Source organism: Numenius arquata, chromosome 2, assembly GCF_964106895.1.
Source record: "Numenius arquata chromosome 2, bNumArq3.hap1.1, whole genome shotgun sequence".
NCBI classification, from domain to species: Eukaryota; Metazoa; Chordata; class Aves; order Charadriiformes; family Scolopacidae; genus Numenius; species Numenius arquata.
In genome coordinates, this window is record NC_133577.1 from 132,106,206 (window position 1) to 132,124,453 (window position 18,248).

General features: G+C 50.0%; 1 protein-coding gene across 1 annotated transcript in view; it reads left to right on the forward strand.

Annotated features, from left to right (window-relative positions):
* Nucleotides 1-1,032: 1,032 nt before the first annotated feature.
* PPP6R2 (protein phosphatase 6 regulatory subunit 2) overlaps nt 1,033-18,248 on the forward strand; it is a 74,679-nt gene continuing 57,463 nt past the window's right edge. Inside the window, exons 1-2 of the mRNA XM_074168369.1 lie at nt 1,033-1,168; nt 15,587-15,832. Coding sequence (XP_074024470.1) covers nt 15,606-15,832 — 227 coding nt within the window. The 5' untranslated portion in view covers nt 1,033-1,168; nt 15,587-15,605. The remainder of the gene's footprint in view (nt 1,169-15,586; nt 15,833-18,248) is intronic.

An 18,248-nucleotide genomic window follows, 5' to 3' on the forward strand; every position in this document is an offset into this window, starting at 1 on the left:
CACGGCTTGCGGAGCCCCCCCCGAGCCAAGCGTGGTGTGTCTTGACTCCGAGCACAACCAACAGAGGTGTCAGAATGGTGCAGGGGGGTTGAATTCCCATAGCAAAGTAGCTTCTGAGTAATAACTGCCCTCTGCCAAACGCAAAGTCGTTATTCGGAGCCTTTCCTCTCACCCTTTGCTTTTAAGTAAATACACCAGGTAGCCCCAGCCGCAAATTGATTTCCAAAACAGAGTTTGACTTTTAAGGTCTGTAGAATCAAAAAGCGTGGCTTTTTTCTCAAGCTCTGTCTCACAGAATTCTTGCTGTATCCTGAATCCATCTGAGGTGCTCTGTGATTTCCCTGGAAAACAATTCAGCCTGTTTTCAGAGCAGCACTTTAATTGTTGGGCCTCAGGTTAGGATTTTAAATCTTATGCTGCACCGGTTTATGTTCAGTTTGTCATTTATAGTGTTTAAAAGACTTCGTAGGACAAATGCTGGGGAAAAAAGAAGGCATCAAATTTACAGACTTTAAATACGCGCAATAAAACCCCGTGTGCTGTCCGTGCCTCCGGAAAGCGGGGGGAGCTCTCCCAGGCACCTCGCTGCCCCCCGAGGTGATGGGGGGCCCAGACCCACCGTGCAATACGTGTGGTGTTGCTGCAGTTATTCTTGGAACAAGTGAAAATGACCCTTAGGTTTCCTGGACAACCTATAACGTTGTTTTGAAGGGGTATCGAGAACACGGAACCTGTTGTTGACTGCGGCCCAAGCCTCCAGCCTTGTCGGGGGCCATGGTGGGGAGGGGGTCGTTAACCCCCCCTGTGGTCCCCGCTCGGTGCGAAGGCTCAGGTTTGCCCAGTAAATGTGGGGGGAACTGGAGGGACCACGTTGACGTGGTGGTGGTGACTTCGCAAAGAGGGTGTCTCACCTACAGCCTGGCTCAGACTTGCCTTTGGGCCGAAAGGTACCGTGGAATTCTGCTCAGGAAAAAAGACAAATCTTTGGCCCTCGGTTACCTTTGGTTAATAACGACTTCTAAAAATATTTTCCAGGATAGGAAGCTTGAGAAAGAATTCACACTGGATGAAAACAATTTTCTGAAGCTGGGCATATTCCAGGAACCGTAACCCAAATGTTTCTCTGTCCGTGGAGAAGATTTCACGTTTGAAGTAACTTCTACTGAAGGTATGCACGTCTAGCTTCCCTTTATAAGCTCGGTAACGACGGTGTGCTTTATACATAGAATCATAGAATGGTTAGAGTCGGAAGGGACCTTAAAGATCATCTGGTTCCAGCCACCTGCCATGATGTGCTACGTGTTCTGCTGGTTGCTAGTGAGGTTTTTCTTAATATTCCCTAGATTCATTTGAGAGGGACCCGCAGTGTACCTAGTCATAGAATCATAGAATTGTCTGGGTTGGAAGGGACCTTTAAGATCATCTAGTCCAACCATCAACCCAACTCTGATGAAAAACCGTCACTAATTGATGGGAAGGAGATGGAACAACTTTTTTTTTTTTTTTTTTCTTTTTTTTTTTTTCTTTCTGGTGGCTCTCTGTGCTTCTGGGAACCGCTGTGGCTGCTCCGAGAAGTACCAGTATGGAGATGACACACAGTAGGTTCTGTCATGGGGGCAGTGAAAGTGAACAGCCTGTCATTACTCACTGGTTTTCATAAGGTGAGGAATTGGAAGGGTCCAAGAAGGTTCTCAAGCAGGCGGTGTAAAGCAAGCGAGAGGAACTGCGCTCTCATACAGCGTGTAATGCAGGTGGAGTCTCCGTCTCTGGAGACATTCAAAACCCACCTGGAACCGTTCCTGTGGGACCTGCTCTGGGTGGGCCTGCTCTGGCAGGGGGTTGGACTAGATGATCTCCAGAGGTCCCTGCCAACCCCATATCGTTCAGCGATTCTGTAATTGTGTTGGGGATTCGCTGCCTGAAGGTTACTGGGGATGGCCTGGCTGGATGTGGGAGCACTGGGATCTCTCACGGTGCCGGCAGCGGGGCTGGCTCGCTCCATCTTTTCCTGTCGGTCAGTCAGTTAGGGAACACTTTCTTAATGCTACAAAGGCAAGAGATTTTACATAAAGCACGATCTCCCAGGGGGAGTAGGTTATGAGTTACAGGCGTTCTTGAAGGTTCTGAAAGAATGCGGGAGATCTGAAGTTTTGTTGCAGAGAAGCGTGGGTTTTAGGTGAGCTGTAGATAGAGGTTCTGCTGCTGGTGGAGCTGATGATGGTTGTGTTGCACGTCAGACCCGATGGCTTGAAACTGGTGAAAATGGTTGTGGAAGCCGTCTAGGAAGTAGAGCAGGGGGGTGGCCACAGGTCCCGCATCACAGTGACGTGGTCATCCTTCAGAGCTGGGATTTCTCCCACGATCAGTGCTTTGCTTCTGTCAGCACTGAGAGAAATCTGCAGTTTTATCGCCTGATTATTAACACAAAATCATTCTGCAGCTCTTTGTGTCACCTTTGGTAGGTTTAAGCTGAATATTTTTTATATCAATAATAAACGTTTCTACCTTGCTGTTTGTCTTTCCCCTGAAATCACTTATAAAGCCATTGGGCGGCACTCGTTCCTTTGGGACCCTACTTGCTGCCTTTTTCTATTCTTTATGTGCTTTTGATTTATTTCACAGAATCCCGGAATGCTGTGGGGTTGGCAGGGACCTCTGGAGAGCACCCAGTCCAACCCCCTGCCAGAGCAGGGTCACCCAGAGCACGTCCCACAGGAACGGCTCCAGGGGGGTTGGAATGTCTCCACAGAAGGAGACTCCACCACCTCTCTGGGCAGCCTCTGCCAGGGCTCTGACACCCTCACAGCAAACAAGGTCCTCCTCATGGTGAGACGGAGCTTCCCATGTCCCAGTTTGTGCCCGTTCCCTCTTGGCCTGTCCCTGGGCACCACTGGAAAAAGACTGGCCCCATCCTCCTGACACCCACCCTTGAAGTATTTAGAGGCGTTGATCAGATCCCCCCTCACTCTGCTCTTCTCCAGACTCAACAGACCCAAGTCCCTCAGCCTTTCCTCAGCAGAGAGATGTTCTAGTCCCCTCAGCATCTTGGTAGCCCTTTGCTGTGCCCTCTCCAGCAGTTCCCTCTCCTTCTGGAACTGGGGAGCCCAGAACTGGTCCCAGTGCTCCAGCTGGGGCCTCCCCAGGGCAGGGCAGAGCAGAGGGGGAGGATGACCTCCCTCCACCTGCTGGCCACGCTCTTCTTGATGCCCCCCATCTTCTTGATGCCATTGGCCTTCTTGGCCACCAGGGCACATTGCTGGCTCCTGGGCATCCTGGTGTCCACCAGGACTCCCAGGTCTTTTTCCCCAGAGCTGCTCTCCAGCAGGTCACCCCCAACCTGTCCTGGTGGGGGGGGTTATTCCTCCCCAGGGGCAGCACCCGACACTTGCCCTTGTTGAATTTCATCAGGTTTCTCTCTCTCATATTTCTTATGTTTTAACCCGCTGTTGATTAGTGAGCTTTTCTTTGAGGTTGTTTGGAGAAGCCCATCAAAGTACTTCTGGGGGGGTTCAGATGAACCATTGATTGCACTGTCCTTCTCCAGCTATGTGTTTTTGTTGCAGGTTTTTTAAATTTTGTGGCAGTCTGCTGAAAAAGCTAGTTTTAGGCTTGGAGTTCACTAAATTAAATAATGTGGTACTTTATTCCCTGCGGTGAGTCGTTGGGCAGCTGCATTTTAAAGGTGCAGAGCTCTTGGGTGACCGCCTGGTGATCTGCTCCCCTCCCACTCCCAGGTGGGTTCTAAACCTTGCTCAGGTGATTTGAGAGAATTATCCGGATTATTTTTGTCTTTTGCTCTGTGCAGCAAAGCTTAAAGTTGTTTATGCTTATAGGGGAAATAAAGGAAATTCTGTATTAAAACTTAGCCAAAAAAGAAATCATAAAATAACCTTAAAATGCTTATCAGGAATCCACGCCTGTTGAGACTAAAGAGAGAGACTGAGTTAAGTGTGTGGCAGGAACGCTCCAGCTGTGACGGGGCCGCTGAAGTTAACTTTTCCTTTGCATTTTTATAACAGAAAGGATGTTACAGGAAAGTCAGAAGTATTCAAAAATACTTTCTTTTATGAAACAAGTGGGATAATGTACTTCTCTCCGCATTTCCATGTGTTTCCACTTAGTAACTAAGTGGAAAATGTTAAATGTTTTATTTTATCAGGAACAGGCTTAGATAGGCTTAAATAAAAAAATCCGTAAATCTTGGTAATTTCCTCCCAGTTTCCAGCAGGAGTTGCCTGTGGGGATTACTGGCCCTCCCTCTCCGCTTTGACTGGTCTTGGAGGACTGAGAGAGTTCTAAAAGGTTGGAAAATGCCGTGGGTTTTTTTGTCCGTGTGCCCGTGTTGGGTGAGGCTCGGGGTGGCCTTCAGTAACTACGGGAATGATCCTGGGCAAAATACGGAATTCGGAAATGAAGAGGAAGAAAAAAATTCACCCAAAGTTTTAGGGGCAATAGGAGATGCGGTATATATATATATATTTATATATGTAATTATTTTTTTTATGGCAGTCAGAGAAGCATTGCGATGCTGTACATTTTGTGATACACAGAAATACTGGTCTTTAATCCCCCGTTATTTTTGCAGGCAGAGGTGCCTCTCCCAGAGTTAATTGTACTCGGGTGAAGGCTCTGAAAAGACACATTTCCCCTTCACAATTGTTACCGAAAATAAAATCCAGGGCACAAAGTGGCAATGGCTGATAAGTGGAAGAATGAATGAAGTGAGACAAAAGGGGTGAAACGGTCCCTACGGGCCTCGCCGAGGAAAAGGGAGACTTTTGACACCCTACTTGTACGAGGAGTAAGACAAAAAGTAGTGATTACTTTGAAACAGACTTGGTAAGAGGACTTTTTTTTTTAATTAAATTTGATGATTTTAAAATCATCATTTTAAATCGTCATTTTAAAATAATTTTAAAATGATTTTAAACCTCTGCCCCAGAACCTGTGCCAGCCAGGGCTTGCTCTGCGTGTTCTTCTGCTTCTTGACTGAGGCCCCTGCCTGCCTTCTGAATACTCAAACGTTGCTGCAGCGCGTTGTCGGCAAATCGCAGGTGTTTGAATGACAGCTTCGTTCTACTCGCATCGAATTTAGCAGCGCTCTCCGTAAAGCAGTTCATCCGCAAAAGTGGCAGCGGATGGTTAGAGAAAACTTGTTTCCTTAGACCTTCGCGGCTTTTCCTTTAATTAGATACCGCGGTTCAGAAATACCGCGGGCGACTTCGAGGGGCTTGGAGAGGTCTGGCTGAAAAAGGAAAAGGTGTTTCTGGTTTATTGTTGGCCCGAGCTGAGATACCGAGACCTGAGATGGGGCAAACATCAGGAAAAAGGTACTTTGGTAGCTCTGTCCTTGGGCCTCGCCGGGATGAGACGGGAATGTGCCAGTGCTTTAGTTTCAATACATACGCTTAATCAGTTTTAATAGTAGAATGGAAAGGCTGTGATTTTTAACTTGTTAGGGAAAATGGAGGAAATACTTCATCTCCCGGTTCGGATGCAGAATTCCAAGACTCACCGGCTGCCTCCTCGGAGCCGGGGGTGTTTCTGCCTTGTCCCCGAGGCCGGGGGGCTGGAAGGGCGCTGGGGACAGCAAACGTCCTTCCCGGGACTCTGACAGACTGGGTTTGAAGAGGAGTTTACAACAATTAATCCACTTCCCGTTTAAAAAGACTGAACACGGAGCACCTTTTGGCACCTCTCCATTTGTTTTTTGCTCCTGTTCTCCATCCACTTACCTTCTTCCCTCTTTTTTTCATATTGCCGAGAGCAAGGACGGCCCCCCCTCGCTGTGTGTCTGGAAGGCACCTGCCTTCCTTAAAAGCTGTTGCTTCGCACACACAAACCAGTCTCTCTTCTGCACAGAATGTTTTGGACCTGACATGTTTCTTGCTGTGAATCGTAATAGGAAGTTTATCCTTTGTTTTGTTTTTAATGATGTGATTTGCCAGAGCTGCCTCCTGGCACCAACCTCAGGTGAAGGCAGGGACACCTCCCACCAGAGCAGGTTGCTCCAAGCCCCCTCCAACCTGGCCTTGAACCCCTCCAGGGATGGGGCAGCCACAGCTTCTCTGGCCAACCTGGGCCAGGCTCTCACCACCCTCACCCCAAAGAACTTCTTCCCCACATCTCAGCTCCATCTCCCCTCTTTCAGTGGCAAACCCTTCCCCCTCCTCCTAGGGCTCCCCTCCCTCATCCAGAGTCCCTCCCCAGCTTTCCTGGAGCCCCCCCCTTTAGGGACTGGAAGGGGCTCCAAGGTTTCCTTGGAGCCTTCTCTTCTCCCGGCTGAACCCCCCCAACTCTCTCAGCCCCCCCTCCCAGCAGAGGGGCTCCAGCCCTCCCAGCATCTCCGTGGCCTCCTCTGGCCCCGCTCCAGCAGCTCTGTGTCCCTCCTGTGCCGAGGAAGCTGCTGGGTTAACTGGTTGCCCAGATAAAATACCCTGCAGCTGGGAATGAGCTGAGCCGCTGCCATTGAATGAACTGCTTGAGAATAAGCACCTCCATCTGTTGTTTTACATCTGTAAAGCGCCTGAATCCAATGCTAGGTGTGCACAGTGGTGACTCCTTGATGTAATCCGGGGGGAGTTACAGGGCAGCACCAGTTGTTCCCAGCTGATTAAAGCGCTTGGGAAAACCCAGGCGTCCAGTCCCTGGTGAAGGGAGTGATCGGTGTCCGGCCGATCAGGGGACGGAACTGCTGGGCAGCACAAGCCGTTCCCGCTGCCTTTTCCCTCCCGAGGAAAACTTCCAGATGGGACAAACCTCATTACAGCAGTTGTAATGACTACTTCCCCCCCCCCCAAAACTAAGAGCTAGAAACAGCTTTAGAAGAAAAATAGCAGGAGCTTGAGCAGCAAGAGTGTGAACCTTGGCCCTGACATGTTTATCCTCGTGTCCTCATATTCCGATTTAGCTCTTTTTTTTTTCCCTTGTTGTTTAAGGAAGGAAAGTGGAACTGGAGGAGCTGGGTAAGGGGGATTGGTGTGGATATCTGCCTGGCTGGAGCAGCCTCTCCCTGTCTCGGATGGACTCTGCCGCGGCTACAGATGCAGGCAGGCGGCGGTGGGGGATAACAGCCTGGTGAAGAAATACCCGGTTATGGAAAGCTTATTTTAAGCTGTTGGCAGCTGTGAATCTCCTCAGCATCCTCGTGCGGCTCAGGACTTCCCCGCTTCTACAAAACTGGAAACTTAAATACGGGGAGAACAAGTGAACCGGGGCAGGAAGGAGCTTTTTGTGGTGTGAGGTTGGGTGGAAGAATGACAACTGGATGGTTGGCTGGGGTTAGTAAAATGAGAACATCGAGATTCATTTTGGTCCATTTGAATCGCTATTTATTTATGGTCCAGAAAGCACTTATGTCTCTGTTCTCTTCCTTGAGTTTATCCAAGGAACTTCTCTAAGGAAAAGTTACCACGTTTACCAAATGCTTCTTTTTGTTTGCACCCTCTTATTTTTAAATAGGTTTTTTAAAGATACTGTGGGTCCAGCAAAAGGCTACCAAGATGCTGAGGGGACTAGAACATCTCTCTGCTGAGGAAAGGCTGAGGGACTTGGGTCTGTTGAGTCTGGAGAAGAGCAGAGTGAGGGGGGATCTGCTCAACGCCTCTAAATAGTTCAAGGGTGGGTGTCAGGAGGATGGGGCCAGTCTTTTTCCAGTGGTGCCCAGGGACAGGCCAAGAGGGAACGGGCACAAACTGGGACATGGGAAGCTCCATCTGACCATGAGGAGGACCTTGTTTGCTGTGAGGGTGTCAGAGCCCTGGCAGAGGCTGCCCAGAGAGGTGGTGGAGTCTCCTTCTGTGGAGACATTCCAACCCCCCTGGAGCCGTTCCTGTGGGACCTGCTCTGGGTGACCCTGCTCTGGCAGGGGGTTGGACTGGGTGCTCTCCAGAGGTCCCTGCCAACCCCACAGCATTCCGGGATTCTGTGAATATTTCAGTGTAGAGATCAGATTAAAACAAAGGCTGAGGCTTAACTCTTAACTTCTTACGTATAGAAAAAAGCTGTATTATAGTTTATAGCTGAGCTTTACTCCCTTCTGCTGCTGTTTCGGAGTTGCCTGGTGCTGCTTTGGGCAGTGTGTGTCCCATTCCCGCTCTGTGAGAGACGGAATGGAGAGAGCGAATGGGGGGGAGGCAGTTGTGTTTTACGGCTCCGCGTGGGTGGGAGGAGGACTCGTACTCGGTGAATGCGAAACAGCTGGTTTAAAAAGCACTTTTCCAGACTCTTTTAAACATCGGGATGGTTTAAGGTCAGAGAACGCTCTCGGCTGCGGGCCCAAATGGGTTTAAAAAGGTGAGGCGTGTTCATAGGATGCGTTCACTGATAATTATCAAGCGTGAGGTATGAATTAAGATTATCTGTGAGGAAATGACAGCAAAAGGCTGCGGCCGCTCGCCAGAGAGACCACTCTTGCCTTGCTCTCCTGCGCCTTGGGGGGCTGCGTTGCTCCCTCGGGGCGTGAGGCACCTCAAGGGTATTTGATGCCTTCCTTGAGGCACTGCTTTGCTTTTTCCGAGAAGATCCCAGAAGTAAAGAAATCCCGACCAAAGATAGCTGCTGTATTTCAAGAAAATCATAACAGCCTCTTTATCAGGGAATGTAGTCACAGGAGAAGGCGGAAGGGTTTGACACCGAAAGAGGGGAGATGGAGCTGAGATGTGGGGAAGAAGTTCTTTGGTGTGAGGGTGGTGAGAGCCTGGCCCAGGTTGGCCAGAGAAGCTGTGGCTGCCCCATCCCTGGAGGGGTTCAAGGCCAGGTTGGAGGGGGCTTGGAGCAACCTGCTCTGGTGGGAGGTGTCCCTGGATGGAATTGGATGGTCTTTAAGGTCCCTTTCCACCCAAACCAGTCTGTGACTATGAATTCTGTAGCATGTGGAGCTGCACGTACCTCGCTGCTCCCAGAGGCACATATTCGCACCCCCTGGACAGTGGTCCATCAGCATATTGTCCCTCTTGTGCCTGGCTTGTGGCCTCCCAGGACAGTTCACCTGGCTCCTGTAGGTCATGACCGGTTCTGCTGCTCCTCAAGTGGCATCTATGTCTCCTTGGGTTTTTTTGTGTGTGGTACCATTCCACTTCCAAGGTTACAGAGAAGTTCCGTGGATTCCAGAACCTCGCTCGATTGCCTGGACGCCTGCTTTGGCCGAACTCTTCGTTTCAGTATGCCATGAAGGACCGTTTCCCAGTCTCACGCGCTGCATTTACGTGGTAACCCATAAGAGCACTGGAGCTAAAAGAGCTTTCTTCTGCTGGGGTGAGGGTGAAGAAGAAGAGTCTCACGTTGTTGCGTGTGCTTTGGGCAACCTGGTGGGAGAGTCTCTGCTGGTCCTGGGACAGTGGGAATTCCATCAGTGTCTTCCAGAGGGCCAGGAGACACCAAACACCTCGGGACCTCTCCTCAGTCTGTGTCTGAAGGAGGTTGGGAAGGGGATTTGCCCACTCCATGCTGGGAGAAGGGCCGGCTCCCCTTCGTGGCTCCTATACACCAGGCAGCTTTTCCTATATGTATGTAAAAAGTTCTGAAAAATGGTGGAACTGCCGGATTTGTAATGGGTTTGAATTTGAAAAGTGAGATTTACGTGTGCATCCCACGGATACGTACGGAATATATATGTATTGGGGTTAACTGGGCACCCAAACAGTCTTCACTTCGGGCCCTTTACGCCAGCTTTTCACTCGGTGAATTTATAACGAAGCAGAGTTAGTTAAAAATATCTGAAGAACAGTTTGTAAGGAACACAGCACACAGGCAAACAGCGCTGCTGTCAAGAAATGTCACGTAGGTTGGAAATTCAGATGTCTGTTCCTAACTCAGAAATTCAGCTCCTTGAGAGCGTTTTGGGCAGCTGGGCGGCGGATGCAGCAGCTCTCGCTGGGAGCTGAAATGCTAAAAGTTAACTTTTTAAAAAAAAAATAATAATGCAATATACTGTTGATTTAAAGAGCTCAGATGAGAAACTGCTTCTCTTTCTGCCATATTTTGTGTTATTTAGGGAGGGACCAGTTCCCCAAAGACTAGGGTCAAGCAGAGCTAACCAACCTGGGGGTGTGGGGTGGTTGGGAGGTGGCAGCGGGTGGGCTGGGGGGAGGGCTGGCTCAGCTGCCAGTTTGGCCAGTTTCCCCCAACTTTCCCCCAGTAACTGGGGCCTGGGTTGTCATGAGTAGAGCCTCGAGCCTTGATACTCATTGGTGGCTTCACAGGAGACGTGAGGCTGTAGGTTTGATTAGAAGCGGTTGACCCCTGATGTCTAAAATGTCTTTTTTTCCCTAAAACTTCGTAAGCACGAACTGCGTTTCTAGATGTGGTGCTGGGTCGGGATCTCGGCTCCGGTTCTGCTGGGTGTGGGGCCACGTACATCCCCATAACGTGTACGGGGGGGATTTCTTCTAATGCCCTGAGATAAAAACATTAAAAGAAAGAATTCTGTTGACATGGGAAAAAAGCTTTCTGAACTAGGGAAGTTCTCTGTGACAGCTGTTGAAGCCCCAAGTGGAGCTCCACAGAGTTCGTTGTCTCTCTGCATGGGGGCAGGAATAACCCCCTGCACCAGGACAGGTTGGGGCTGACCTGCTGGAGAGCAGCTCTGAGGAGAAAGACCTGGGAGTCCTGGTGGACACCAGGGTGACCAGGAGCCAGCAATGTGCCCTGGTGGCCAAGGAGGCCAATGGCATCCTGGGGGGCATCAAGAAGAGCGTGGCCAGCAGGTGGAGGGAGGTCATCCTCCCCCTCTGCTCTGCTCTGCCCTGCCCTGGGGAGGCCCCAGCTGGAGCACTGGGACCAGTTCTGGGCTCCCCAGTTCCAGAAGGAGAGGGAACTGCTGGAGAGGGCACAGCAAAGGGCTACCAAGATGCTGAGGGGCCTGGAACATCTCTCTGCTGAGGAAAGGCTGAGGGACTTGGGTCTGTTGAGTCTGGAGAAGAGCAGAGTGAGGGGGGATCTGATCAACGCCTCTAAATACTTCAAGGGTGGGTGTCAGGAGGATGGGGCCAGTCTTTTTCCAGTGGTGCCCAGGGACAGGCCAAGAGGGAACGGGCACAAACTGGAAGAGGGGAAGCTCCATCTGACCATGAGGAGGACCTTGTTTGCTGTAAGGGTGTCAGAGCCCTGGCAGAGGCTGCCCAGAGAGGTGGTGGAGTCTCCTTCTCTGGAGACATTCCAACCCCCCTGGAGCCGTTCCTGTGGGACGTGCTCTGGGTGACCCTGCTCTGGCAGGGGGTTGGACTGGGTGCTCTCCAGAGGTCCCTGCCAACCCCACAGCATTCTGGGGTTCTGTGATTAAACAGCCCAGGTAACAGAACTATCCCAAGAACAAAAATAGCTTTTGTTTCATAAGGTAATCCTTTTCCTTTTAGAAGATCCTTAGACACATGTGGAGAATCCTTGAGCTGAGGCAGGGCAGAAAATGCGTGTTAATAACTTAGTAAAAATAAATTAAAGATCATTGTTTCTTTTAATGTGTTTCATTTAGTAGTTCCTCTAAGCCCTTCAGTTGGAGGTTCAGTGTGAAAGACACAAGATACTTAAAATGTAATTTAAAAATGTGGGTCTTCACACAGCCTTCGAGATTGCCCCGGTGTGGGAACTGGGAAGCGGTGCCCCCTTCTTCAGTAAACCTTCCTGGAGGGGAAAAAAAGCTGTGTTTTCTTTTTAGTGTGTTTTAAAAAGGATAATTTAAAAATTCTGTCTTAGATACAGTTACGCAAGCAGTGGGACTGCCAAAAGATCAGGCGTGGTAACGTTTTTGGATGCTGGAAAAAAAAGCAAATTGAATGGTTGGAGCAAGTGTTCCTGCTGCTGCGGAAATAGTAATGTGGGTTAGGTTAAAAAAAGCCCCGCGATCCTGTTGTGTAAAATCACACGCTTGGACACAAATAATCCGGGGATGCGGCACAGTGACATCTCTCAGCCAGTTTGCTTCAGTTTATCAACTGTGCTTTAGCTTAATCACGGAGTCACAGAACCGTCCGGGTTGGAAGGGACCTTTCAGACCATGGAGTCCAACCATCAACCCAGCACTGCCAAACCCACCACTGACCCGTGTCCCTCAGCACCACGTCTGCCCGGCTTTGGAATCCCCCCAGGGATGGCGACTCCACCACTGCCCTGGGCAGCCTCTGCCAAGGCTTCACAACCCTTTCCAGGAAGAAATTTTTCCCAATCTCCATCCTAAACCTCCGCTGGAGCAACTTGAGGGTGTTTCCTCTTGTCCCATGGCCTGTTCCTTGGGAGAAGAGACCAACCCCCCCTGGCTACCCCCTCCTTTCAGGGAGTTGTAGAGAGCGAGAAGGTCTCCCCTCAGCCTCCTTTTCTTCAGGCTAATGATATTATTGCACAGAAGGTGTATCTGTTGAGCTGTGCTTACCACCTTTCTCAGTGAGAATACCAGTTATCCTGCTGTTTTCTTTAGCATTAACATTTATTTCTTGAGCCCATCTCTGACCCCGTAGCCCACACCGTGACACCTCTGGTCTCTGCACTGTGTGCAGCCCTGGGGTCAGGGCTCATCCTAGAGAGGCTGGATGTTCCCTCTGTTGGGTTCTGCACGTGGGGTTTGGGTGAGGGAGAGACGGTGTCCGGGAAGAATTTAGTCTGAATCACTAAAGGGGAGCCAGAACAGAAAGGCTGTACTGCAATTCTGCCACAGCTAACGATTTACCTGCTTTTTGTGAAATACCAACGTCTGGTTATAGGATCACAGAAGGGTTTGGGTTGGAAGGGAGCTTAAAGCCCCCCCAGTGCCACCCCCTGCCCTGGGCAGGGACACCTCCCACCAGAGCAGGTTGCTCCAAGCCCCCTCCAACCTGGCCTTGAACCCCTCCAGGGATGGGGCAGCCACAGCTTCTCTGGGCAACCTGGGCCAGGCTCTCACCACCCTCACAGCAAAGAACTTCTTCCCCACATCTCAGCTCCATCTCCCCTCTTTCAGTGTCAAACCCTTCCCCCTCCTCCTAGGGCTCCCCTCCCTCATCCAGAGTCCCTCCCCAGCTTTCCTGGAGCCCCCCCCCTTGAGGGACTGATGATGAAGAACTGGAGTTATCTTGTACTCTTTGAAGATACCGGGAGTGTTACTGGGTAAGGATGGAGCTTACTCCTTATTTGCTCCCTGTAGGGAACAGTAAAAGATACAACAATAAAAAATGAAATGAAAATTAGTAATTTAAATTGTGGCAAACTACCATGAGCTCTTTCCTTGGCAGCTGCTGCTCTAACTAGAAGAAATTCAGTAAATCGTGTTTCTTTGTGGAGATCACTAAGATACTTCTTCACGGTGAGGGTGCCAGAGCCCTGGAACAGGCTGCCCAGGGAGGGTGTGGAGTCCCCTTCTCTGGAGATCTTCAAGCCCTGCCTGGATGCAGCCCTGAGTGATGTGCTCTGACATGCTCTGGGCAATCCTGCTTCAGCAGGGGAGTTGGACTAGATGATCTTTATGGTCCCTTCCAACTCTAAAAAATTCAGTGAAATTCAGTGAAATTTGGTCCAACAGCCAGAGCAGGGCTGTTGAAGGTTGGGGCTCGCTGAGGAATCGTGGTGGATGAGCTGAGGTGGGATGGTAGAGGGCAGAAGGGTAAGAGAAAGCACGAAGCAGGAGGAAGATCACTGGGAGAGCTTCCTAGGGATGGTCTGAACGCCGTCCTGTTTTGATGTAATTAATGACTGTTGTAAAGGTTGCAGTGTGTTGGGGAAGGTAACTGGAAAAACGTAATTAATGGAGCTGACAGAGAAAAATCAGGAAAACACAAAGGTAAGAAAGTGGTAGGGGTCGGAGGGGGCTGCAAAGGAGTTTTTGGGATTGGCCTCTGGCGCCAGTCGGTCTTTAATAGTTTGTCATTTTGTTGTTACATGCGGTATCTCCCTTTACCGCTTTCGCAGAGAACTGCGTCAAAATCTTCTGCGTAGGTGGGCTGAGTGAGATGTCCATGGGAAAGGTGCTGGGAGGGAAGGGGTGGCGAGGAGAGTTTCCTTCCAGCAGGTATTTATGAGGATTTGAGCTCCAAGGTGCAGGGAAGGGCAGCCGTTCCTTCGCTTTCTATTTCTAGATTTGATTTCTAGTGTCCTCTTTGCCCATTTCTGTTATTGCTAAACAAAACATTCTCTCCTGCCCCACAAAAGACCACTCAGTTATACACTTTTCTGGTGTTTATGAGATTAACGGCATATTCCACTATTCCACAAGCTTTATATTTTATTAGCAATTCAGCTCTAGGTTTGCTGATGTTATCGCTCACGGTGTCCAGGAGGTTGTGGGGTTTCTAACGCTTTCAGTGATGGTGTCTCTCTCGCTGTTATTTATACATGGGGGGCCGTTCTTCCTCTTCCATAAATCAGTGATTGTTGCAATTATGGCTGATGAGCATGACTCTGAAATACGAATAATACCAAAAAACCCCAGACCCTTCAATGCAAAGTGCTCAGAGCACAGTAGCCCGTGGCCGGCCTGGGCTCTGATCCAGTGCCACCTTTCTCTGTAGGAACATCATCTTTGATTTTAGTTCAAGGCACTTGCAGTTTAAGTTAGTTCATGCCTATATTCTGTCAGTTGTTGATACCATATCACTATATCCAAGTCATGGTAGTTTTCTAAGTTTGCAGAGGACACCAGGTTGGGTGTGCTGTTGATCTGCTGGAGGGCGGGAAGGCTCTGCAGAGGGATGTGGACAGGGATGGATGGGTCGAGGCCAATGGTGTGAGGTTCACCAAGGCCAAGTGCCAGGTCCTGCCCTTGGGTCACCCCAACCCCATGGATGCTCCAGGCTGGGGGAAGAGGGGCTGGAAAAGGACCTGGGGGTGTTGGGCAACAGTGGCTGAACATGAGCCAGCAGGTGACCACGAACCCAAGAGCATCCTGGCCTGTGTCAGGAACAGCGTGGTGAGTAGGACTCAGGAGGTGATCGTCCCCCTGGACTGGGCACTGGTGAGGCCCCACCTCAAGGGCTGTGTCCAGTTTTGGGCCCCTTCCCACAAAAAGACCTTGAGGTGCTGGAGTGTGTCCAGAGAAGGGCAATGGAGCTGGGGAGGGGTCTGGAGACCAAGTCTTATGAGGAGCGGCTGAGGGAGCTGGGGGTGTTCAGCCTGGAGAAAAGGAGGCTGAGGGGAGACCTTCTCGCTCTCTACAACTCCCTGAAAGGAGGGGGTAGCCGGGGGGGGTCGGTCTCTTCTCCTGAGGAACAGGCCATGGGACAAGAGGAAACGGCCTCAAGTTGCTCCAGGGGAGGTTTAGGATGGAGATTGGGAACAATTTCTTCCTGGAAAGAGTTGTGAAGCCTTGGCAGAGGCTGCCCAGGGCAGGGGTTGAGGCACCATCCCTGGAGGGATTCCAAAGCCAGGTTGACACAGTGCTTAGAGACATGGTTTAGTGATGGTTTTTATCAGGGTTAGGTTGATGGTTGGACTCCATGGTCTGAAAGGTCCCTTCCAACCCAGACAATTCTATGATACTGGTGTGAAAAGTTAACAATTTGGCTTACAGGATGTAACTGATTTTTACAAGCTGGCTCGCAGCGACATGAAGGTATTCCACTCAGACTTGCAGAGGAGCAATAAATAACGAAGGTGGAAGATTAATTCATATTCTTTTGCTTCACAGCTAGTAGTGTCCCATCAACATGTTCTGGAAGTTCGATTTGAACACGACATCACACGTGGACAAGCTGCTGGATAAAGAAGATGTGACGCTTCAGGAGCTGATGGACGAAGATGACATCCTGCAGGAGTGCAAGGCGCAGAACCGCAAGCTGCTGGACTTCCTCTGCCAGCAGCACTGCATGGAGGAGCTGGTCACCCTCATCACGCATGAGCCCCCCCTGGACATGGACGAGAAGGTCCGCTTCAAGTAGGTATTTGTTTGCCGTCCTGTATGGAGAGAGCTTGATGCTGGGAATGCTCTGATGTCGCCTTCCCAGTCTTGGGAAAAAAGGCTTACGAGTTCCAGGAAATATTTCACAGCCTTTTGTTATTTATACTGAATTTTCAGAAGCTCGTTTCTTTATTTTGAATGGTTCGACGTGGAGTTTGTCTGAAAAAAAACCCACAACCCTCTTCCTCTTTGTTCAAAACTTTGCAAGGAAAATAATCAGTATCTCGGAACTTTTAGTATGTTTTTATCAAAATTGCAAGCAAAGAGCGTTCTGCTGAGTTATAAACTTCTGAGCTTGATTGGTTTTCAGTAGTGAAGCCCACAAAGGAGAGGGAGCTGTACAGCGAATAAAAGCTGTGATGTTTTCAGTGTCCCGCATACGCAAACCCTGCGCGTTTCGGTGTCCCGGCAGTTCGGGAGAGCCCTGACCCTGGCCCCAGCCTCTAGATGCGCTTGGTTCTCACGGCGAGTTGTGTTTATAGGGTTTTAACTCAATGTATACTTGAAAATATTTACGTTTTGGATTTGGGAAGTTTGTTTTTCTTTTTGTTAAGTTTATGTAAAAATAAAAGCTTGCTCTGCGGATAAATAAATAAATAAAGCGGGGCAAGTTTGGCAGTGTGGGAATGGGTCGGTGCTGGTCGTTGCTCTTGTTGCTTGAAATCTGCTGAAGAAATGAGAGTGTTGTTTAGGTTTATTATTAGGCGAGTAATTGATGAGGTTTAGGTGACTATTTCCAGGAATGCCAAGAAATGCGTTAGGCAGTAACTTTGAATATTATCTGGCTGCTTTTGCAAGGCCTCTGCTATAAAAGGTGAGTTACCAGAAGGAAGCTGGAGGGTTAGTTTTACACCGCTGTCCTACAAATGCAGATTCTCCCAAAGCAGGGAACGTGGTGCAAAACAGTCTTGGGACTTTCTGCCTTTCGCGTGCTCTCAGAATAACCGGCTTTTTGTGGGGTGACTGGCTCTGTGCCCCCCAGCCCTTCAGCCAGGCTCTGAGCCCAGCTCAGCCCCAGGTGTCCCATTGAGGAAGGAGGACGATGCTTTCCCTCATGCCAGGAGCCGATGGGCAGAGGAGACGGTGGGCAGCGTAAGGCTTGGGGTCCCTCACTGGGATCTGGGTGTGCTTTGCTGGAGGAGAGGATGGGGGATTCCAGTACCGCACCAGTACTAACTGGTACATTGTCGGTACCGCTGCAGAACACTCCCTCAGTTAACCAGGCTGTGTTTTTAAGTCCTTCCTGAGATTTTTGTGGCTGCCGTCGGAAGACGGTTTATGTCTCTGGTCCTGTGTGCCAAAGGGTAGAAGTGGGGACCTTTCCCTGTTGTAACCAGAATTAAGAATAAGGAAAGGTGGGGACAAAAACTTCTCAAGAAGGAAAATCCTTAATGCAAATCCAAACGAAGAGAGAAGCTCAGTGTCAGAGAGTTTCCTCCCAGGTGTTCTTGAATTTCATTCACATGCAGGTTATGTGCCCTTTCTTCAGCTTTTGAAGGCAGTGTGTGGTTTGGGCAGCTGAAGAAAGGCCAGGACAGCTGAGGAGGAGGCACAGATGAAGGTAGATGTTGGTGGGAAGAGGTCACCCTCCAGCGCTGTGGTCCCCTTGCTGAAAGAGGGGAGATGGAGCTGAGATGTGGGGAAGAAGTTCTTTGGTGTGAGGGTGGTGAGAGCCTGGCCCAGGTTGCCCAGAGAAGCTGTGGCTGCCCCATCCCTGGAGGGGTTCAAGGCCAGGTTGGAGGGGGCTTGGAGCAACCTGGTGTGGTGGGAGGTGTCCCTGCCCAGGGCAGGGGGTGGCACTGGGGGGGCTTTAAGGTCCCTTCCAACCCGAACTATTCCATGATTTTAAGCCCTGTGTTAGGAAGGCCGTAAGGGAGCCATCTCATTCACCAATCTCTTCGTCAGATGATGCCGTTGTATCTTCTTCCTCTTCTCCAAGTGGTCCATACAGTGCCCACTGGAGAACCCAGTGCAGTGGTGGGAGCGTGGTTACACACCAGGGAGAGAAGTGAGTGTGGTGGCAACGAGAGGTGCGTTGTGACTTGCTTCCCAGGACAAATAGAGCTGATCCTTATGGAGTATTTCTTTGGAAGTGCTTCCAGTGCCATGGGTAGAGCAGGCGGAGGAGCATTTCCAAGGCCCGGAGAGGCACTGGAGAGGGGAGAGAGGGTTTCAGCTTATTAGGAACTGGGGAAGCTTTTGGAATAAATGAAGGCTAATCAGGAAGAGTGGACTCTGTCTAAATCCAAATGGAATCTAATTTTTGGCTCTTAAGAAGACGTTATGAAAGATTTTTAAACTGGAACAGGGGAGAAACTTGATAGGTTTGGAAGGAGATGGAGCTCAGAGTGGTGCGTGCTGTGGAAATGGAATCAGCAGAATGCTTCATTCC